At 40.7% G+C, this 21,869-nt stretch overlaps 4 protein-coding genes and 1 long non-coding RNA gene across 8 annotated transcripts; 2 read left to right on the plus strand and 3 right to left on the minus strand.

Annotated features, from left to right (window-relative positions):
• Positions 1-3,029: 3,029 nt before the first annotated feature.
• Positions 3,030-8,034, minus strand: LOC144706958 (arogenate dehydratase 2-like). 3 transcript variants are annotated; one of them, XM_078580056.1, is made up of 12 exons: positions 7,707-8,034; positions 7,564-7,628; positions 7,369-7,461; positions 6,331-6,531; positions 6,173-6,253; positions 5,904-5,999; positions 5,734-5,811; positions 5,569-5,658; positions 5,427-5,494; positions 5,252-5,333; positions 5,114-5,184; positions 3,030-3,323 (listed from the first exon to the last, which is right to left on the minus strand). In XM_078580056.1, the coding sequence occupies exons 1-11, from the start codon at positions 7,921-7,923 to the stop codon at positions 5,125-5,127; spliced, it is 1,131 nt and encodes a 376-aa protein (XP_078436182.1). In that variant the 5' UTR covers positions 7,924-8,034; the 3' UTR covers positions 3,030-3,323; positions 5,114-5,124. The 3 variants fall into 3 exon arrangements, with proteins under 3 accessions (XP_078436182.1, XP_078436181.1, XP_078436180.1); XM_078580055.1 differs by having other exon boundaries at positions 3,030-3,328; XM_078580054.1 differs by lacking the exon at positions 3,030-3,323 and having other exon boundaries at positions 5,036-5,184.
• Positions 8,035-11,760: 3,726 nt separating this feature from the next.
• Positions 11,761-14,348, minus strand: LOC144706505 (uncharacterized). The gene is made up of 2 exons (XR_013582268.1): positions 13,614-14,348; positions 11,761-12,156 (listed from the first exon to the last, which is right to left on the minus strand). It is a non-coding gene; the product is annotated as an uncharacterized LOC144706505 (long non-coding RNA).
• On the plus strand, positions 13,451-15,716 carry LOC144706503 (interactor of constitutive active ROPs 5-like). 2 transcript variants are annotated; one of them, XM_078579489.1, is made up of 5 exons: positions 13,451-13,620; positions 14,064-14,123; positions 14,224-14,265; positions 14,455-14,545; positions 14,623-15,716. In XM_078579489.1, the coding sequence occupies exons 2-5, from the start codon at positions 14,113-14,115 to the stop codon at positions 15,535-15,537; spliced, it is 1,059 nt and encodes a 352-aa protein (XP_078435615.1). In that variant the 5' UTR covers positions 13,451-13,620; positions 14,064-14,112; the 3' UTR covers positions 15,538-15,716. The 2 variants fall into 2 exon arrangements, with proteins under 2 accessions (XP_078435615.1, XP_078435616.1); XM_078579490.1 differs by lacking the exon at positions 14,064-14,123 and having other exon boundaries at positions 13,456-13,620.
• LOC144706504 (Low temperature and salt responsive protein family) lies at positions 15,492-16,796 on the minus strand. Its single transcript, XM_078579491.1, has 2 exons — positions 16,332-16,796; positions 15,492-16,257 (listed from the first exon to the last, which is right to left on the minus strand). The coding sequence occupies exons 1-2, from the start codon at positions 16,410-16,412 to the stop codon at positions 16,174-16,176; spliced, it is 165 nt and encodes a 54-aa protein (XP_078435617.1). The 5' UTR covers positions 16,413-16,796; the 3' UTR covers positions 15,492-16,173.
• A 2,833-nt stretch (positions 16,797-19,629) lies between these two features.
• On the plus strand, positions 19,630-21,796 carry LOC144706701 (tetraspanin-3-like). The gene is made up of 2 exons (XM_078579697.1): positions 19,630-20,266; positions 21,309-21,796. Exons 1-2 carry the CDS (start codon positions 19,727-19,729, stop codon positions 21,654-21,656), a joined length of 888 nt encoding a protein of 295 aa, XP_078435823.1. The 5' UTR covers positions 19,630-19,726; the 3' UTR covers positions 21,657-21,796.
• Positions 21,797-21,869: the final 73 nt, after the last annotated feature.

Genomic DNA, 21,869 nt, shown 5'->3' on the forward strand with positions numbered 1-21,869 from the left:
TGTTGTATCCTAGATCTCATTTATTTATGTTCTAAAGTGATGAGAAGGAGAAGGATGATGCACGAGATTTTTATACAGATTAGGGTTAGCTCTTTACTCCTGTCCCAGGATATCCGAACAGATTTCTTAATCATTTCCTAACCAAGTATTTATATTCCCCAAAGCCAAAACATCTTGGTAAAAGAGATACATGGATATCTCTTATCTAGGAATTGAAAACGCAAGTTGCATTTAGCCCCCTTAGTCTTTGCAGGCACACACACTTTGAAATATATTTGAAAATTGTACTTCAAATATGTTTTAAAATAACATTAAAAATTGTAATTCAAATTTTAATGAAAAATTTAATTCAAATATATTTTGAAATAAATTTATCTGGTGATATTATATATGTATGTATATTGGATTTTTAATTATTTTGTAAAATAAAATGAACTATAGGATAGAAAACTAGTCAAAACTGTTTTAAATAAATAAAAAAATAAGAATTTATGTTGTTTATTATAACTTATAATAATTTATTATGATTTTTAAAAAAAATTCAAGGGCAAGAAAAACGTTAAAGATAATTAGAACCTTAGGTCGCATTTCTCTCGTTGACATTACGACAAAAATTAGTGGACGAAAGTTGGTGTAACTTTTGCTACAAGAAAAAAATTTTAGTGTCGTCTGATGCATTGAAAAACTTGAGTTCTACACTACCCTTGGTAATTTTACCTATACAAAATGGTTTAGAAATTTGAATAAAACGTTCAAGATATCACACAAACCTTGTTGTCGCTTCCCCCAAGGGCCAAGTGGTATTCTTTCTCCAAGAATATTGATCAACCTTGAACTCTCTCTCCCACACTCTTGTAAAAGAAGAATGGATCAAATAAATCTGAAGCACTATGCCTCAAACATGCAATTTGGGGGCAGAAATCCAAGACAAGGTACAAAGAGAATAAATCAAAATCAGCCAAATACTATTTACTAGCCTTCCAAATTAATTAACTATATCATCGCATAGATTAAGTAAAGTCGTATCGATTTAACACAATTGATAAGTCGAGTCTTCAACACGTTGGGTCCAAGGTACACCTCGTGTTCTAGAAGATACAAAGGAGTGTGTAGCGACTCACTCATGGAATATGTTCATCATTCATTATCATGTACGTATAGTCATGCAACCACTTGACGCTCTTAAGATGACTCAGGGTATAGTCAGTTGTCAAACCCTAATCTATCATTCGACTTAGTATTGATGCGTTCGAAAACCGTTGAAGAACTATTATCTGATATTTCACTACATTGGCCAGGGACTTCATCCCCTCGTCTTCCTTTAGATGTCACCTCTTATACCAAGGGTAGAAGTTCCCGTCTTGACCACTCAATCATCTTCGTGAACTTATTGATGCACTCAAACTAAGACTATTTAGAATCCCATTATTATAAACTCATACGTCACGGTGTTCTTCCATAAGAAGTCTTTGGTGTCTCATATCTAAAGACCACTAACACAACTGTGATGTTAATCAACCTGATTGACAGTTTGGTATAATATCATTCAGGGATTCCTACGAATCAATTTAGTAACTCTTTCCCCTAAAGAGCACCCACTATCTATCCTTATTATCTCCACACTAATGTCTACAAGAATGATCATACTCATCGTATGAGTGAGGCTAGATAGTATTATATTATCCGGATATTCCCAGGTACTTCTCGAGTATCCTTCAAATATGATACTTAGAACACATTCTTAAAGATTACTTATCTCTATATTAAAAACTCATCATAATTCGCTAAGTTTGATCATGTATTCATGGACTTCATTACAAGTATCACACTTCCACTATAATGAATATGTTCTATTAATGATCATGGAATGAGATATGAAATGTGTGATTGGCTCGCTGACCACGTATATTTCCATCATTGTATGTATACTTTATTGCTCAACATGATGGAGTAGCACTCCCAATATGCGTGAGGAAATTATGTGAGCCAATTAATAGAGTTAGATATTGGAGATGTCGTCAACTTGTGTGGGCACTATCGCAACATATACACAAAGTCATGATCCAGGTCTATAATGCCACAATATTCACGAGGAGGTTACTACCTAAAGATTGGCGATGTCCTTATTCTTCGAGACTATGAGACATTGCTCTGGAATAATGACAATGTCCTTTTTTCTACAATACTTAAAATTTGTGTTTTATATATGAGATACATTCCCAATATTTCCATCCTCCACACAATATAGAAGTGATGCTAGTTCTGTCGTCCTTCAAGAACCACCATCACGGGCCTAGGTCAATCAGGCTCTAACTAGTGAACTCATAACGTGAATATCAACACCAGTTCTTCTAGTGGAATTTGACATCTTCCGACGGACGACAAATCAAGGATGCATTGAAAGTACCCTACACTTGCAAATATTGCTTGTGAATATCTGTGGGTGTGTGCAATAAGTGCTCCATCAAAATGCTTTTTCTTGGCAAGGTGTGATATTGTCACCTATTAGTGATACCGGCTAGAGGCACCTGGTATTCAAGCACTTTTGTTGTTTGTGAAGTGTTAGTGTGGATGATAAAATATAACATGGTATGAAATTTTTCTTGACGTTGACATAAACAACTAAGCAAAATCTTTAGGTACTACACATTAAAGTTGCATTTATATTGTCCATATCGATACTTTACACACACATTAATTTACTTTTATTTCACTTTGTCACTAGTCCCCCCGAGGGCTTGATGGGTGATAACAAACTAAGGAGAGGAAGAGTTTGGCCTCATCAAGAACTGAAGATATTATCACGTTTATTGCAGACTCAGCATAATATTTGTTATGCTTGACATTGGGATGTTTCCTTTCTTTTAAAAATATAAAATGTGGCTCAATATATGTCAATTTTTTGTGCATGTATTTTTCTTTTGAAACATGGAAAAGTAAGTCTTGTAGTTAGAATGGGGCATGATGCAACCTATTTTGACGGCTCACCCCACATCATTGATGTCATCATGTAGCCGCCAGAGGAAGCATTTGCCCAATCACAAATACCATGCTGAAGTGTGCGACTCCTACAATAGTGACGGATGAAGCAACTGAAATATTCTAATGTTGTTGTGGTCAGGCTCAGCTGCTGAAAAGGCAGTGACAATGATGACAACATCAAAGCAATTAATGACACAGGATGTTCTGGAGAAGTCCCTCCGTATTTCTTTGAGAATAAGCACTTATGTCAAGCAAATTCCAAGACCCTCCTCGAAGGCCTCCTTAACATGGCTCCACGGGACTCCATGATAGTGGCCCACATCCTAGATAGGCTTGGAAGCCTGCCCTGTGGAGTTGACACATACACCATTAGGTGGGCTGACATCATATTTTTAGTCATTACAACTTCTAATTAGGTATGATTGCCTCAGTCTAACATTAAATTAGTTGCGTCGTCTTCCCAATAGTTAACTGATTCAACAATGCATTCATAAGTGGCAACAAATGGCTCATCTATTAAATCACTATGGCCTTGGTCCCACCTTCCCAAGATTTTAGTTTCATTTAACTATATTAGAAGTACACTTCACCAATTATTCTCTTATAAACCTATCTTTATTCTAGGACCTCATTTATACCATCATAGTTGTGTATTTCATATGTCTTAGATGATTCACATTTAGGATCCCAAGTATCCTTCAAAATATTTAACTTGATTAGATGTTTTAGAAATATCATTAAATCGAGTCATATATAACTGGTAGTGTCGTTTATCACCCTTATTTTAGGTTTATCGCATAGCATAATTAATCTAAAACAATTAATCTACATTAGCAATGATATCCATTTTTGGCATTATTTTTAGATTTAAATTTAAAGTTCTAATCATTCTATTTTAACAATATTTGTAAACTATATCTGATAGAGATTAGTAAAACAAAAACTATATTCGACATTGTCATCCGCATAATGATATCGGTATCCGTTTTTTATCTCCATACCAAAATATGATATCATAATCCGGTTAGGGATTGCCAACCCCCCAGTACCAATCTATGTTATTATTCTCGAGCACTTTTCTGGTTTTTCCAGATAACTGATATCGCAATATCCGATAACTAATACCGGACACAGACACTGATAGAAACACCCTACTTAATGGTTGAGTCAAAGATCACTCACAAATAGAACACTGATAAATTGTTGGATAGTTGCAGGCTATATGTGTGGTGCAGTTTGATTTTTTGCTGTTCATACACAGTGTAGTACAATTAGACCCATCAATCTAGATGTTTATGGGCCAGTCCAACTAAACAGGTCAAGTAAATTGATCAAAATGAACCATTGATCAAAGTTTTAGATTCGTCCAATTAGATGACCAATAGGGTGGCAAAGGGAGAATTGTAGTGTCTTTGACCTTCATGGGTTGAGTTAAAACAGTTGTTGAATACTTGGGCGGTGCGGTTCGAATTTCTGTAGTTGTCGCATGGTGTGGTCCGATTCCTCATTGACTTCGTAACATTCAGATTCATCTTCATTGACTTCTTATCAGATTAAGATTAATTTCTTGCTCCTGCTCATAGCTCCTAAAGTCGCGCCTTGAGAACCATCAATCTAGATGTCTAATGGGCCAATTGAACTGATCAGATTAAGATCAATTGACTCTAACATTGGTCATTGATGGTTGGTTCGGCAGTGCAGTTTGATTTTTTGTGGTTGACGCACTATGCAGTTCAATCGAACCCACCAACCTAGATGTGTAATGGGCCAATCAGATCAAGCAGATAGATCTTATCAAACATTGATCTTGCGGGATCCTTGAGCAGCTCAGTTCAAATGTTAGCATTCCCAACGGTGCAGTAAGATCAGACCCATCAACTTAGATACTTCCTGAGCTAATCAGACTGATCTGATGAACCTAATCGATGGAAGCAATCGAATTGATATTGATCCAGATGACCCAACTGACTAGTTTGGATCATAGACAACTGATTGATTAGATCCAGTCTAACTGTCATACTTAAAAATATAACTTCCTTCTTCACCCATGACCTAACCCCAAAATTACGCACTATGACCAATTTTTTGCAATAGAAAAAGAAGAGCCATAATTAAATAAAAATGGTCTTACGGAGGGCACATTCATCTCTGGCTTATATCCTTAGGGTAGCTACCCAAAACCCTCAAGAATGTGGCAATTTCCTGCGAAAAAAGATGAAAAAGTCAGCGCAACAGGCGGAAAACACAATACTTTTTTTTATAAAATAACCTTGAGATGCCGAAGGGCATTTTGGGCACTCAAGGACGCCATAGATGCTTCGAAATCCACATAGAAGAGATAGTCAAAGTATCTGGGTCAAAATGAAAAGTCAATGGTTAAATAAAAGTCAATCAATCATAAAAAAACAACATAAAAAGGAGACTTTTGGGATTTTGTGACTAACTTCTGGGCCCCACTGATGATGTCACCAGAGACTCTCAGCGGTTTCTTCCTCAGCGGTCGGCTCTCTATCTAGAACAAGTCAAAAAGCCGATATCTCATCAGAAAAATCCAACGGCCAAAATAAGTCAATCACAGATCTTTGCCTTAGTTAAGTTGATATCTCTCATGGAGAACACAGCAAGAGCCTTGAACAGCATCCCAGGACCTTCTTCCAATGAAAAAACAATACTTGTCTGGAAAAAAAAGTTTTAAATATGATATTAAATAAAGAAACAAGAAGACATGAGATAAAAATTAGTAATGACTACCTTAAATGGTCTGTCGGCTCTCGGAATAATGGGCTCCCTGGCTAACATCAAAAACCTAGTGAAATTGTCAGGATCATCCTGAAGAACAGCACGAGAAGAATCAGATTTACAATGAATCGATGAGGGAGATTTGGAGAATATTATTTAAGATTTGATAGATTTCGGGAGACCTGGATATCGTGGTGAAGAATATTTAAGTTGTAGATCTCCGCAGCACGTGAACTGGCCACAGCCCCGGTGTCCAGTAATTTATTTGCAGAAACATACTGCAAATAAGAGTAAATTACTGCATGTGACATTATTTTCAAAGAAAATGGCCGGCGTGCGTCCAGCACGTTATTAAAAAAATATTAATTAATTTCAGGAAATCAACGGATATTTCAAGGACATTTATTGTTTCATGAATCAGATAAAAAAAATTTAAAATATATTTATTTGCCTGGGCAGCGCCAGCAGTATCGTCAACAGATTCTCGCACAACCCCGAGTTTAGTTAGCGTATGCTCGCATTGGGCAAGGGCCTGAGATAATTAGCAGTGAGAAAAATTGTCCAAAAGAAGGTAAAAAAAATGGAAAAAGAAAAAAAAAGTTAAGTTACTTGTGGATGGCTGAGGACTCTCCTAAGGGCATTAATTTCCACGCCGTGATTGGCCAGCAAGCAATGCCGTACTTGCAGATAAACTTCACCGACAATGTGAAGATTATGCTGAAGAAGCAGATCGTAGTTGCGGTGGATGCTTCCCCCAAGCGAGTTCTCAATTGGTAGAACAGCTCGATCAACCAGAAATCTCTCAACAGCCTACAACAAATGATTTTTCATTAGGTGAAAGAGGGAATTTCTTCGCTTTTTTGCAGTAAGAAATTAGCAATATATGCTGAACATCTTGCTAAATTTTCACTATATCTTCATTCAAACCCACACATATGAAACATCAACACAATATTCATTGTCATTGATACAATGCTTGACTGAACAAATGATCCTTGAGGGTAATCACGAAAACTAAAAAAAGAACGAGAGGATAATAACAGCCAGGTTCACCCAACGAACGGATTTCACAATCATGTATAAGTTGGAGAAAGATCTATTGTAGATTTCTTATTAGGCAATTGGTAGAACCGCTGGATCAACCAGAAGCCTCTCAACAGCCTACAAGAAATGATTTTTCATTTGGTGAGAGAAGGAATTTTTTTGTTTTGTTGCAGTTAAAAATTAACAAAAGAAGATAAACATCTTACTAAATTTTCATTATACTTTTATTAGAACCCACAGGTATGAAACATCAATGCAATATTCATTGTCATTGATACTATTGTTGAATGAAAAAATGATCATCGACGGTAATCACAATAACCAAAAAAAAACGAAAGGAAAATAGCAAGCAGGTTCATCAAACAAACGGATTTAATAATCATGTGTAAGCTGGTGAAAGACACATCGAAGATTTATTGTTAGGCAATGAAAAATGGATGTTCCAATAAGCTTAATCATGTGTAAGCTGGTGAAAGACACATCGAAGATTTATTGTTAGGCAATGAAAAATGGATGTTCTAATAGGCTCTAAACGCAACAATTATCAGCAACTAGAGACGGAGACTAAAAAAAAAATCAAAAAAAATAGGAGTAGATGCGCACAACAAAAGCAGTTTCAAAAAGCTCGCAAGGGACTGCTTCACAATTTGGATACGCCTTGGCTGCTGCGGCCTCGCTGTACGCTCCTTGAACACCCTGCAAAAATAATTCAAAAAATGTGAAAAACTCCGAACAATCACATTCAACGAAGCAATAGACGTCAGGAAACGGATAGAACAAGCGAGAAATCAAAGTTACTTGATATGCAACGCGCAGAAGAGATCCTTCTTCGGGGCCAGACAAATCCGCAATCGTCAGTGGCTCTGGAAATCAACAAAAAAACCTCATTCAAACGACATCACCGAGGTTTGGGATGATCAATGCTCAAATGTAGAACTCACTTCGGAGGGCCTGCGATTCTTTCCCGCGAACATCGGCCTTGGTGATCTTCAAGTTGGCGTCTGCTTCCGAGATCGGAGAATTGTCCGCACACGCTTTAATGCGAGAAGTCGAAAAAACGCGAAATTTTGAGGAAATTCCGGCGGATTTCTTCGGCGCTGCAAACCTTGTCGAGCAAGATGATGAAGCAGAGGTAGAACCAACCATGGTCGCCGCCATTGCTGGGGGCTCCGCTACTCGCCAAATCAAATCAAGAAGATGGTGGAGTTGCTGATGGAGCCTTCTCCGCGTTAAGTACCCGTCAAATCGAAGCTCTAACCTGAAGACTGATGGCTGACTGTGGATGATGGATGACGGTTCATATATATGAATGATGGTGGATGATATATATGAATGATGGACGATGGTCGATGATATATATGGATGATGGATGTGACAGATGGATGATGGTTGATATATAGGGATGATGGATGACAGTTGATATATAAGGATGACGGATGTGATGGTTGATATATATGAATGACCGATGTGACAGATGGATGATGGTTGATATATAGGGATGATGGATGCGACGGTTGATATATAGGGATGATCAATGTGACAGGTGCATGATGGATGGTGGTTGATATATGGATAATGGCTATGACGGATGGATGATGGATGATGTATGATGGTTGATATATGTAGATGATGGATGATGGTTGATATATATGGATGATGGTTGATGATATATATGGATGATGTATTATGGATGCTGGTTGATGGTTTATTTCATATGGATGATGTATGATGGATGATGGTTGATGATATGTATGGATGATGGTTGATGGTTGATGATATGTATGGATGATGGATGATGGAGGAAGGGTGACATATGATGACGGATGCTAACTAAAATATGGATAATGGATGATGGACGACAGGTGACGGATGATGATGGATGATGGCTGATGATATATGGATGATGGATGATGGATGATGGGTGACATGTGATGATGGATGATACCTAAAATATGGATAATGGATAATGGATGATGGACGACAGGTGACGGATGATGGTTGATGATAGCTATAGATGATGGTTGGTTATAGATATAGATGATGGATGAGCGACAGATGATGATGGGTGATGGATGATGGATGACAGGTGATAGAGTATGCACACATGGTGACTGACGGCAGACAATAGATGACGGTGATTGTTAACGGACAGCGGGTGCCAAATGACGGATGACAGATGGTGACGGAATATTTCTCCAAACCCAGGTTCATGTAGTATACAGATTGTGAACACGTACTAAAGAGTAGAAAGTCGATGTATTTGTGTATCATCGAATATGATAAACTACGTCACTGGTGCACGGAAAATAGCCTTTGGTCCTGACCGTGCTTATGAGAATCTTCGGGCCATCTAGTAACCTATTTCTCATTGAGGTTTGAAAGTAAGCCCCACCGCGCAACGAGGTTGAAACAGACGGAACGGGACTGAACGGTCCTTCCTTCCAGTCATCCGTTATAGGGCCTGTCATATTGTTACGTTCCCAATATGAAGGGATGGGACGGGACGTGAAACGCCTGGAATTGGGTTGGTGGACGGGGTGAGGGTCGACATTCACCATGTCTGGAAATATTTAGTCTTCCCTGATAATGAAACTTTTTAAAAAAGTCAAAAACCTTATAGTATTATCTATCAAACATTTGAATAGCTGAATTATTATAATATGATGTGGACAATTTTTCTGAAAAAGACCACTGTCATTTTAATTCCTTTTTTAATAAATAATAGTTGGGTTCCCAGTGATATGTAACAACGTATCATTCACCCTCATGAACGACTGGACAGAATGGGACAAATCATGTGAAGGATAGACTACATTTGTCCTAGATGGATGACATGATGTCTACCCAAGGACATGCCTAAGAATTGATGTCTCGTATGGCCCAAGACAAATAAAATGAGCTGTTATTTCAAAGACGACATCTCCAATAAAAAGACATGCCAGCCATTTTCTCTAACTTTGATTTCTAAACCTTAATAAAAAGTATTCATATACTCTACAAGAAATTACTATGCATTAATTCTGAAAATTTATGTAAATTGAAGGCTGTCTTGCTTAACATCTTTTGTTTTTATGTAAAATCATAGTATGGTTATGCCTTTATTTATCATATCACCTATTTACTTGCTTAAAACATAACTGAATATTTTTTACAAGTCTCACATTTCTTGAATCTGAATATTTGTGGCCATGGATGAAGTCCAATGAACATATTGTCTAAGTGGGAGTGGATTATGAATGATTTCTAATCTCATGACATGCAACGAGATACCTCTATAGATAAGGTGGTTGGTTGATTTGTTTCCAAAGGATGTCTGCATTATTGATGTATCTCCTAAAACTTAACTCCAAAACATGTGATTATGCATCATATATAGTCTTATTTTTTTGTAGTAATTGTCTTCTTAATTAAGAATCTAAAAAATAGTTTGTTGAGAGTGTCAAGAGAAATCTTCATAGCTTGATAATTGATAACGGGGTTTTAAAAAAATATCTTGAATTAGATGCAACTACCCAGATCATGCAGCATAAAATATGATTTTTAATTTCGATAGAATTTTACTGTTCCCGATATGAATATTCGTGCTGCAAAGAAAACTAAAATTAAATCATAGAGAGAGTAGATATACAATTTATTTTGTGGGTCGTTGTGCATAGCTTTCTGGAGGGAAGATATATAGACATCAAATGAAGAGGCAGCCAAAATAAAGGATATTTTGCTGAGGAGTATTTTCCTAAATATATACAGACAAATGATAGTAGAGTTAATTGAACGAGATAAATAGTAGTGCAATGTCATTCATTTAATAAATTATAGAACAGAATCAATATCTGTAATTTAATCATGAATTTCTCAAAGAAGTTTTCATTGTTTATTGGATACATTAGATCAATTTTAAGGTTTTAAAATTTTTATCATCATTCATTTATTAATAATTTATCTCATTGTAGTGTAAATTTTGAGTCACAACTTGATATTTCAGTTCATTTTCTAGACATCTGTAACTAAAGATATCAATTTATAACTTTGAACATTTAAATCATTTATAAAGATATCAATTTTCCGATGCTTGAGCCACGAGGCCCATGACTGGATCATCACTCTACTAGCTGAATTGAGTTGGACAGGGATGACCAATATTGACCAACAACTTAGGTTATTCCTGCTATAATTTGAGTAATCGTCAAAAATTGAGTATTTTTGTAAAACCCCGTGCTGGGAATTATGCATTTTTTAACAAACTTCATCCTGGGAATCATTGCTTCCTAACTAAGATGTCTATTTAGTGGCTTTAGGTCTTCCTTTGAAGGAGGTTGGGTTTCCCAGTCTTAAGTTTCATTTACATTTTATTCGTTTGGTTTCTATTACCTGAGCATGTGTGTTACTATTGATGGAAATATATAATGGAAAATTAGGTTACATGGGTTTTATTAATGTTCAGAAATATAACTTTATGTATTATTATTCCCCCCCCCCCCTTCTTTATGTCATGCCTTTATTTCTTATGTCACTCCCACCTTCCCATGATGTCACAATCACTGTCATCATTGTCCTCATAACACGTGGGTAGGAGAAATAAGATCATCAACTCATCCATCACCCATCATCAGCCAAGGACCTGACACTTGCTCGCGATGCAGTCTCTACTTGTTGTCATGGTATCTATCCACCATTTTCACACAAACTTACAAGGCTTGCTTCTACCATATTCTTAGTGATCCACTAGATCAGGCGAAGCCTCCTTGTTGCCACACCACCACTTAGATTTACCAGCTTCCATCAAATAAACTGCTAGTCAGTTCGAGATTCATGATTAAGCATCATAAGCAATCAGTTTAGCCTATGAAAAAAATTGAGTAATTACTCAGGTTCTTAGGTCATCCAATTATCTAAGAATGAAGTCAGATGTGTGTCTGCGATGGTGATTAAACTTTTTCCAATGGATAAATAAAGGTGATTAAACTTTTTCCGTGAAAAAACTGAGCAGAAGCAATGGAGTGAACCAGATGCTAGTCGACATTATTCCCATGAATAACAAAGGTCAGAAGACAGAAAACTTATTGGGCACCCACAAAGCACGGAAAGTGTGAAACATTGGGCACTGCACAGTGAGAAGTTAGGAACATGAACAAAAAGAAGCGACGGCCACTAAAATGGCAGAATAAGTTGTATGTCATTATTTGTTCCCCATAGCAACTGGGATCAAAAGCACCAAAAAACATTATTGACTTATCAAGATGAATAGCAGCAACTTGATTGTGTGAAAAAATAAAATGAATCCATTAGGAATCACCCCCATTGTGCCACACAAATAGCAGCAACTCTGCCATGTCAAACAAAGGAATGCAAGGGACGATGAGAAAAAAAGAGGGAAGGCCACAAAGTTCCCCTCTGCATATTCATCAATGAGCACAATTGAGTAAAAAAATATAGAAGGTTAAGGGCGACAAGCAGGCTAAAGAAACTTTAAAAAATGCAAAACGCTGATGAAGAAACTGATTATTTATCCAAACACTTATCTAGCAAATGCTCCCCAGAAAAAATATCAGCCACTTGATTGTTTCCAATAGATTCACGCATAGCCTTGTAACAAATGATTGACGCCAAAGCCCACTCAAACCCTTTTCATCTGTCCCTAACCATTATACATTAGATCTTAACCTATGTATCCAGCGAGAGTTGTCATGCCAATTCTATACCTAAACGCTACCCAATGGTCATGTCCTATATATATATTTGTATTTGGTGCAAATTATCTTATCAATTCTACATCTAAACATTAATTAAAGGTCATGCTCCTATTCTATATATATCTGGTGCAAATTATCATCTCAGTTAGACCCCTAAACATGACTCAATAGTCAGGGTCCTATGAAATGGAAGCCATGAATGTCCATTCTACATCTAAACGTTATTCAATGGTCATGTTCCTATGAAATGGAACCCATGCATGTCAAATCAAAATCTAAACACTACTCAATGGTAGACATGGTTGTTCTGTTCTGTTTGTTTGAAATGAACAAAAGATTCGCACAAAAGAACCGCACAAGGCCTTCTTCTTTGTTATGTTCTTTAAAAAAAAAATGAACAAAATTTGCACATTCGCACAAAACTAGAACAAAATACGCACAAAGCGAACAAAAGAACCGCACATGGATCTGTGCAATGTTATGTTCAAGTTCGTCTTTGTTTTGTTCGAAAAACCGCACTAACAACTCGCACAAAAAGAACAGAACGACCACGTCTACTCAATGGTCATGTTCCTACGAAACGAAACCCAGGCATGTCAAATCTACATCTAAACACTAAATTGTTATCTTCCTACGAATACCCGGTGAGGATTCTCATGTCAATTCTACATCTAAATCAATGCCAAATCTAAACAATATTCAATGGTCACGTTCACATGAAACTGAACTCATGCAAGACGCCACACATAAATTATGCATTAAGGAGGCCAACTGAGATGGCGTCTCAATAAATTCGCCTGACCAAATTCTGACCCATTCCCAGTGCAGGTGCCGGCGTCGGTGATGGGGCGATATGGGGGACGTGGACTGGGCACCTGTCGGCGGTATTTTCTAAGTAAACTGCTTCTACTCTCTCTTCTTTAGTTCTTTTACTGACCCAAGATTTGTAATTTGTAGATTTATCTGGGGTTCAAACTGATGGGTCAGCCCCACCGGGGTTAATACTAACCAAGTTTTTCCAATACCGAATCTTCTCCTACCCCCCACCTCCCTCCTATCTCTGTAAATCCAGCCCTAAAGACTCCTAATTGACTCCCTCTCACTCTCCTAAGAAGAAGCGGGAAGAAGAAAGGAAACTCAAGAAGGGAGAAGACGCACCTTTCAGGCAAGCCGCTCGCTTTTCCCTTGGATCAAGTTTTGTTTTTAAGTTTTTTCTTCTTCGTCTGCTCTCTGATCCTCTTCTTCTACCAAGCTTCTTCATTTTTCATTCTTCTTCTTCGGCCACTGTCACCTGTTCTTCGTCTTCTACTTCTACTACACCCGCTGCTACTTCTTCTTGATATTTTTCATCTTCTTCTTGCTCTCCAAAAGTGGAAACAACGAAGAGGGAAAACTGTTCAGAGAGGAATGGTTTTAAGTGCTTAACGACGGCTTTTGACCCGCCATATTTGTCCTTGAAACTGCTTCTAAGAAGAAAGAAGATTTCTCTTCACTATTCCTGCTCCTGTTCATGTAAATAATTAATTCAGTCTGCTGCGTGTTACTCTTCGATTTGTTGTTCTGGGTTTCAAGCATTGAACTCTGTCTCCCTTCCGAGGTCCCCGTCAGCCCTTTGCTGGATGACCTTTCCCCCCGGGCACTGCTTACCCACATCAACATGCTGGCCACGTCTACATTCATCTCCAACTTTTTAAACTTTTCTTTTCCTCCCTTGAAGCCCATTAATTCTCTCGATGCTCAGTAATTTCCCCTCTTGATTTTGATGCAGATCGGTCACGAGAAGATTCATAATGCAGAATTCCAATTCAAGGTGATCTTTCCTTCCTGCCGATTATTTGATTTCATTCTCTTGCTGCATGTGACTCTCAATTCTCCTTTTTTGGATCCATCCACTGTCCCTGAAGTTCTTTTAAATTCCTGTCTTCGTCTTCTTTCTTCCCTTGTCTTCATACTCCAAAAAAGCGGCCGTTTCTTCCTGACCGTCCGATCTCCGGTGCAGGATCGGGATTTCTGATGTGACCCAGAAGACATCGCCAAGCTCGGCTCGCCAGACACGGCCTGTTGGGTCCCCCCGGAGCCCAGCCTCTGAGGTTAGCAATTTCCTTCATGGGTTTTGTGAAAGATTCCATCTTTGATCCTTTTCAATGGCTGTTTTATACTTTGTCAGCTTCAGAAGAAGAGAGCGGCTAAGGTTTCAGACTTGGAGACCCAGCTGGCGCAGACCCAGGAAGAGCTGAAGAAGACCAAGGAGATACTCTGCTCTGCGGAACAGGATAAGAGACGGGCAATTCAAGAGGCTGAGGCTGTCAAGAAACTGTACCTGGCCCTGGTTTCCAAGCTGGAGGAGAAGCAGAGGGAGCTGGTGGAGTTCTCAGCCTCGGAGGACGCCAGAATTCAAGAGCTCCGGAGGCTTTCGCAGGAGCGAGACCGGGCGTGGCAGTCGGAGCTGCAAGCCGTACAGCGGCAGAGCTCCGTTGACGCGGCGGCGCTCGCCTCCGCCATTAATGAGATCCATAGGTTGAGGCTGCAGCTGGAACGGGCACAGGTTAAGAAAGTTGAGATTGAGGAGGCAAAGTACCGGAGGACTCTGGAATTGTCCATGGAGTGGGTGAATTCTGTGGTGGAAGAGGCAGGGATGATGGTTTTGGAGGGGCAGGTGCTTAGAACAGTGGAGACCGAGTCGGCCCGCGAGCTCGCCAAGCAAGTCAAGGCCGATTCCGAGCTCCGAGAGGCCGAGATGGCGGCGGCGTTGACCAAGAAGGAAGCCGAATTGAGACGAGTATCTGGGCTGAAGAAGGAAGAGGAGACCGAGGCCGAGCAAGTCAAGGCCGATTACGAGCTCCGAGAGGCCGAGCTGAGGAAGCTGAAGATTCAGTCTGAGCAGTGGAGGAAGGCGGCGGAGGCGGCGGCGGCGATGCTATCTTCCGGCAATCAGAGCAATATCATGGATTCACCTTACTCTTATCTTGGGGGGAAGTTGATGGGCTCACCCTTTGATGAAGATGCCGATGTGGGTTCCCCTCGGAGGAAGAACACCACAGTGCTGAGGAAGCTCGGATTCTGGATGAAGGGTCAGAAGTAGATCATCAATCCTGGGAAAAAAAAAATGAAATCCAACTCTTGTTAATGCTTCAATGGTGAAATTCAACTTCTGTGCAAGAGAAAGGAATTTTCGCTAGTGTAGATTGTACCTTGCTCCTAGTAATTTGTATGTAAGTTCTTGGATATTGTTTATGGGAGATTTCGCCGGTTTAACATGCTTGATTCGTGTTCATAGTACGCGATGAGAAGAAAAGAGTTTGAATCGTGGGGGAAAAGAATGCAACTCTTGTTTATAATTCAATCGTGACCGGCTAAATTCTACATGTTTATGTGAGATTTCACCGGTTTAACATGCTTAATTTTATTCCTGTTCATAATACGCGGCAAGAACAAAAGAGTTGAAACGGAATTCGAATCCCAACCTTTGACCTTCGAATTGTTCTGCTGATAATCAACGACTACGTCGGCTTGCGGTGCCTGATCGTCAGATTAAACAAATTTCGGGAGGAACAGATAATAGCTAATAGGAAAATTAAATTGCACATGTAGAAATCACATCATGATTCGAGTTTAGGCGTGAATGCGAGACTTGCACGAGTCTATGAACATGACAGGGACCGAGGAAACGCCTCGACGGCGATCCAACTACGAAAACTAACAAAAGCAAGATGCCGATCTATCCGACCAGCACGTAGATCGCGTAGATTATCCCAGGGATGTAGCCGAGGATCGTCAGCAGCAAATCGATCCAGAACTCCACCTGAGACGCGCAAAATCACGGGAAAAAAAATCAAAATTACAGAAAAAAATGCAGAAAAATGCAGAAAAACTCACTCCGCAGCCGTATCTAAGGAATACTCCCACCGGCGGCAGGAGGATGGCTAGGACGATCTCCAGAAATGTCTCTGATCCCATCTCTGCCGATTCAATCTGATCTTGATCGGAGAATTCTCGTGCGAGTTCGTTCAAAAAACGCGAGGTTGGCGAAGACGTGGCGGGAAGCGAGGTACGAACACGCCACGTGTATCTTCAAGAAATCAGCCCAATAACAAAAGGCCCAATATCAAGGTTGGTGGACGGATGACGACTGTGCCAGACGGGACGGAAACTATCCCGTTCTCGGTCATCCTTTCCGTTCCGTCATCCAACTCGGATCGTGGTAGGGAACTAACTAGTAACTACACGTCCATGACGGAACGTACGGACTGATGACTATCGATTACGGATGATACTGTGACTTATAGTTCTTCACATTCCAGTCTCGTCATACATCCCTGGTTTTGAGAAATTCTGTCATCACACATATAGTTCCGGGTTGTCCGGGACGTGGACGATGGACGGGACGGGACAAATTTTGTCCCATCCCGCGTCCGAAATTTTGCAGATTCATCGGAACCGTCCCGTCCAAGAATTTGTCCCGGGACGAAATATTTTGTCCACGTCCCGTCCATAAAAAAATCGACCCGTCCCTCTTTCTGGACGAAAAAATGGAATAATTTTTTTAATGCCCTAAAATCTTTCTCTCTCACACCCGCTATCCCTGAGGCCATACATATCCAATAAAAATAGTTCCAAGGTCTGATTGAATTAATATGGATTTTTTTAAGTTTTTTAGTGAAATACGGAGAAGAGAGAAAGCAGAGGGACATATGTATAATTACTTTTGAGCGGTGTCAGTTTGCGCGCACGCAAAAATGCATGGACTTTAGTGGAAAATGTTTAGGAATTGATATAGCGATGCCACGTGGCAAGTCTCAGCCGTCGGAAGCGTTCATCTCTTACTGTCCATCCTCCGAGACCTCTGGATTGGATGGTTTTTTCGTCCGACTGGATGAACGACCGTCCCGTCCGTTCGTCCCGGGGCGAATTTCCGTCCCTGTTTTCGTCCAATCCCAAGGACAGGACGATTTTTCCGTCCTGGGATGAATAAAAAGTCCCATTAGTGTCCCTGCACTATAATCACACATCATGGGCCCTCGCACTCCATTTTTCGTTCCGTCACCGGAAGGCATCAGTGTCACAAGGGATGTAGGTTATCCGAGCAAATTTTTTTTAAGGGTGAATCTCAGTCTGCCAATGTCTCTCTGACTCTCTCTCTCTCCCAGTCTCTCTCTCTCTCAAGATTTAAAAATCAGTCACCGCCCTCATCCACGAGCCAGACCTGTCATGTCACCCATTTGAGACCCTCCGTCGCAGTCATGTCATCCATCACGCCTTCGTCACTGTGACAGATGATGTTTACAGTTCCCTAGCTCATGGAATCCAATCCGTCATCAGTCATTTGTACGTCCCATTCTGTCGTCAAACTCCGCGCAGTAAAGCTATATATGTTTAATCTTTCTGCCAACATACCAGTCTCAGTCTTTGTAAATGTCATAGATAAAAATTTTCAAAGTCATGGTCTTAAACACACATTAAGTGATGCAAATTCAAATTAAAATATAAATCCGTATTTTTGCTCATGGAACCAACAGAAGAAATCTGATGTATTAAGTCAATCCTGAAGACATAATGTTCTCATTTCAACTGGTTCCACTGAATGCGGTCTCTTTTCTAAGAGACAGGATTGATTTAGAGAGTGAGATGTGGAGAGAGAGGAAAATGTAGAGTAATTTAGAGAGGGGAAGAGAGTGAGAGATATAAGATAGAGAGTGAGAGGGAGAGATAGAGAGAGCGAGAGTTAGAGTGGTTAGAGAAAGAGAGAGTTCGAGAGGATACAGAGTGAGGGGGAGATTAGAGAGAGATAGGGAGATAGGAGAGAGAGAGAGTTAGAGAGGATACAGAGTGAGTGGGAGATTTGAGAGACAGGGAGAGAGAGAGAGAGAGGGAGAGAGGGAGAGAGAGAGAGAGAGAGAGAGAGAGAGAGAGAGATTCGAGTGACAGGGAGAGATGGAGAGAGTTAGAGATGATACAGAGTGAGTGGGAGATTAGAGAGACAGGGGGAGAGAGAGAGAGAGAGAGAGAGAGAGAGAGAGAGAGAGAGAGAGAAAGAGAGAGTTAGAGAGGATAGATAGTGAGAGCGAGATTCGAGACAGACAGGGAGAGATGGAGAGAGTTAGAGAGAGAGGGAGAGAGAGAGAGAGGGAGGAAGAGAGAGAGAGAGAGAGAGAGAGAGAGAGAGAGAGAGAGAGAGAGAGAGAGAGGATACAGAGCGAGTGGGAGATTAGAGAGACATAGGGAGAGCGAGAGAGAGAGTTGGAGCGGATAGAGAGAGAGAGTTCGAGAGGATAGAGAGAGAGTTACAGATGATAGAGAGAGAGAGAGAGTTAGAGCGGGTAGAAAGAGAGAGAGTTAGAGAGGATAGAGAGAGAGAGTTACAGATGATAGAGAGAGAGAGTTAGAGAGGATAGAGAGAGAGTTATAGATCATAGAGAGAGAGTTAGAGCGGATAGAGAGAGAGTTACAGATGATAGAGAGAGAGAGAGAGTTAGAGCGGATAGAGAGAGAGAGAGTTAGAGAGGATAGAGAGAGAGAGTTACAGATGATAGAGAAAGAGTTAGAGCGGATAGAGAGAGAGTTACAGATGATAGAGAGAGAGAGAGAGTTAGAGAGGGTAGAGAGAGAGAGAGGGAGTTACAGATGATAGAGAGAGAGTAAGAGAGGATAGAGAGGATAAAGAATGAGAGGGAGAGATCGAGAGAGTTAGGGAGAGCGAAATATATATATATATATAGAGAGAGAGAGAGAGAGAGAGAGAGAGAGAGAGAGAGAGAGAGAGAGAGAGAGAGAGAGAGAGAGAGAGAGAGAGAGAGAGAGAGAGAGTTAGAGAGGATACAGAATGAGTTAGAGAGAGAGAGCATGAGATACGGATAGAGGGAGAGAGAGTGAGGGAAGAAGAGAGATGTGCAGGGGAAGAAAGCGAGAGAGAGGACGAGAGATGGACAAGGGGAGAGAAAGATAGAGAGATCTATAAAATGTATGAAAAAACTTTATAACATTCAATAAAAATAATTCCGGTTTGATGCCCGACACCAGGTCATCTCTCTCTGCCCAAAAATACCCATCCTTATCCCAATCAGAGGCCTCGAACGTCACATCAAATCATATGAGTACCCAATAATAAAAGAATCTACGACTGCCCATCAACTCAATCATCAGACCGAGTCACTGGAGAGCCAACTGTAAAGCATCAAACCAAACGCCACGTGTCCCCATCACAGCCGTCCAAATTCAGGAGATAAACACAGAAATAGATAGAGAAGAAGAGAAAAGAGAAGAAGAAAAGAGAGATGGGGAGAGCAACAAACAGGCTAGTGGGAGGGATAAACTTTGTGATTTTCCTTGTATCAATCGTTCTGCTGGGAGCTGGGATTTGGCTGAGCAGCAAGGCGAGCACCACCGACTGCCTTAAACTTCTTCAATGGCCGATCATCATCCTCGGAGCTGCTCTAATGGCAATCTCTCTCTTGGGCTTCTTAGCCATCTACCTTCACCTGCCATTCCTTCTCATACTCTATCTCGTCGCCGTCTTCCTCCTCGTCGTCGCTCTCTTGGGCTTCACCATCTTCGCCTTCGTCGTCACCGCAAAGGGAGGCGGCCGCCCTGCGCCTGGCGTAGCTTTCCTTGAGTACCATCTTGAGGACTACTCTGGCTGGCTTAAGAACCGCGTGTCTGACCCTGGCCAGTGGAGAAAGATCAGATCTTGCTTGGTGGGCTCAAAAACCTGTAAGAAGATGGGCCGGCTCGTCGTCGTCCTCGGCGGCCCTCCCGGGTCGATCTCGCCGGAGCCCCCCGAACTGTTCTTCCGGCGGGATCTCCCCCCCGTGGAGGTACCCACCACTGTGCTAAAAGCTATAGCTGATATCGATTATAGTGCACGATTGTCCCGGACAGGGACGGTTTGGGATGGTTTCAGTCCCATCCTAGATCCCCATTTTTTTTGGGTAGACTCAAACTGTCCCTTCCAACAACTGTCCAGTCAGGAAATGTCATGTTGGGAAACGGGCTCACCCCTGGCATCCTGATTCAGTATGACATCCGGAATGGAAAACAATAGGCTTTCCAATTCATAGAAGTTTAACATTTTGATAAAGAAGTACGAAAAAATTGTTCTGGTTTTAGTTTCGAGGCTGAGGACCCTGGACGGGACTGTTTTTCGTTCCCAGGACAGAAAAACTGTCCCGTTCGTGTCCGTGCACTATAATATTATCAAGCAGTTGCCTTTCAAACCATAAACTTGGGTTTGATACAAACAACTACCTCTGTGCTAAAAGCTATAGCTTCCTGCTAAGCTGCACGTATTGTCACTTGGTTCATAATCCTCAACTCAGGGTCCAATACAAGTGTGTACCAATGTGCCACAACAAGTTCTTCTTAAAACTCTCATGATCTGTTGGCTGTTGTTTCCATCATTCCCGCTCAACACCTATTGCTAAGTAAACATGGTTGCACTGTTCTGTTCGTTTGAAACGAATAAAAAATTCGCACAAAAGAACCGCACAGGGCCATGTTCTTTGTTCTGTCCTTTTTTATTTTCAAAAACGAACAAAATTCGCACGTTCAAACAAAATTAGAAGAAATTCGCACAAAGCGAACAAACGAACCGCACACGGGCCTGTGCGATGTTCTGTTCGAATTCGTTTTTGTTCTGTTCGGAAAACCGAACAGAACGAACAATTCGCACAAAAAGAACCGAATGACCACGTTTAGTGCTAAGGCTAAAGTGTCATTCTTACCACTTGGGCTCTGATATTATGTTAAGATTTAAGCACCTGCAACTGTGCTAAGCACTATAACTTATTACAAGAATGCTAATTCTCTTAGTTTTCAGATGTGGTAATATATTTTTCCCTGGGATTTTAATCTGGTCAGTCAGGATGCTGCAAACCGCCAATGGAGTGCCAGTTCACATACATGAATGAGACGGTGTGGGTAGGTGCGACAGCTGCGGTGGTGGCGGCCCAAAGGGACTGTGAGAAATGGAGCAATGATCAAGGTGTGCTCTGCTACGAGTGCAATTCATGCAAGGCAAGTGTGCTGGAAATGGTGAAGAAGAGGTGGAAGAAGGTTGGGGTCATCAGCATCGTAGTCATCGTTGTTCTCCTCGTCCTCTTTGCCATGGCCTGCTTAGCGCTGAGGAGGAGCCTCCGTTTCCGCCATGGCGAGAGCTTTGGGGAGGCTCGAATGATCAAGAGTAGGCCTAGCAGGTTCCATTTCTAAAGCTAGGATCATGTCTCTAATGGGAGCAATGAGATATAATGATAAATATGCATGTATACATGTAAAGAGGAGGTTGTGGAGCTGTTTATCTCACTGTTCTGGGCTGTGATTTGTTTAAGAATGTCTCAGTATTTTGTTCTTGGTTGCCATGTCCTCTTGCTAGTGCACGTCTTTGGTATTTCATTAGAGTGTAGCGAGAGAATGTAGAGATGG

This window comes from Wolffia australiana, chromosome 8 (assembly GCF_029677425.1).
Source record: "Wolffia australiana isolate 7733 chromosome 8, ASM2967742v1".
NCBI classification, from domain to species: domain Eukaryota; kingdom Viridiplantae; phylum Streptophyta; class Magnoliopsida; order Alismatales; family Araceae; genus Wolffia; species Wolffia australiana.

What these genes read in the sequence shown, in the direction of transcription:
- LOC144706958 (XM_078580056.1), bottom strand. Translation starts at nt 7,923, where the DNA reads ATGGCGGCGACCATGGTTGGTTCTACCTCTGCTTCATCATCTTGCTCG. An exon ending in TTCTGCGCGTTGCATATCAA is followed by an intron (nt 7,462 to 7,563) that starts GTAACTTTGATT and finishes TTATTTTTGCAG; the next exon opens with GGTGTTCAAGGAGCGTACAG. An exon ending in GAGCCGACAGACCATTTAAG is followed by an intron (nt 5,659 to 5,733) that starts GTAGTCATTACT and finishes TTTTTTTTCCAG; the next exon opens with ACAAGTATTGTTTTTTCATT.
- LOC144706504 (XM_078579491.1), bottom strand. Translation starts at nt 16,412, where the DNA reads ATGGGATCAGAGACATTTCTGGAGATCGTCCTAGCCATCCTCCTGCCG. An exon ending in TCCTTAGATACGGCTGCGGA is followed by an intron (nt 16,258 to 16,331) that starts GTGAGTTTTTCT and finishes TGCGCGTCTCAG; the next exon opens with GTGGAGTTCTGGATCGATTT.
- LOC144706503 (XM_078579489.1), top strand. An exon ending in ATGCAGAATTCCAATTCAAG is followed by an intron (nt 14,266 to 14,454) that starts GTGATCTTTCCT and finishes TCTCCGGTGCAG; the next exon opens with GATCGGGATTTCTGATGTGA. An exon ending in CCCGGAGCCCAGCCTCTGAG is followed by an intron (nt 14,546 to 14,622) that starts GTTAGCAATTTC and finishes ATACTTTGTCAG; the next exon opens with CTTCAGAAGAAGAGAGCGGC.
- LOC144706701 (XM_078579697.1), top strand. Translation starts at nt 19,727, where the DNA reads ATGGGGAGAGCAACAAACAGGCTAGTGGGAGGGATAAACTTTGTGATT. An exon ending in GGGATCTCCCCCCCGTGGAG is followed by an intron (nt 20,267 to 21,308) that starts GTACCCACCACT and finishes TAATCTGGTCAG; the next exon opens with TCAGGATGCTGCAAACCGCC.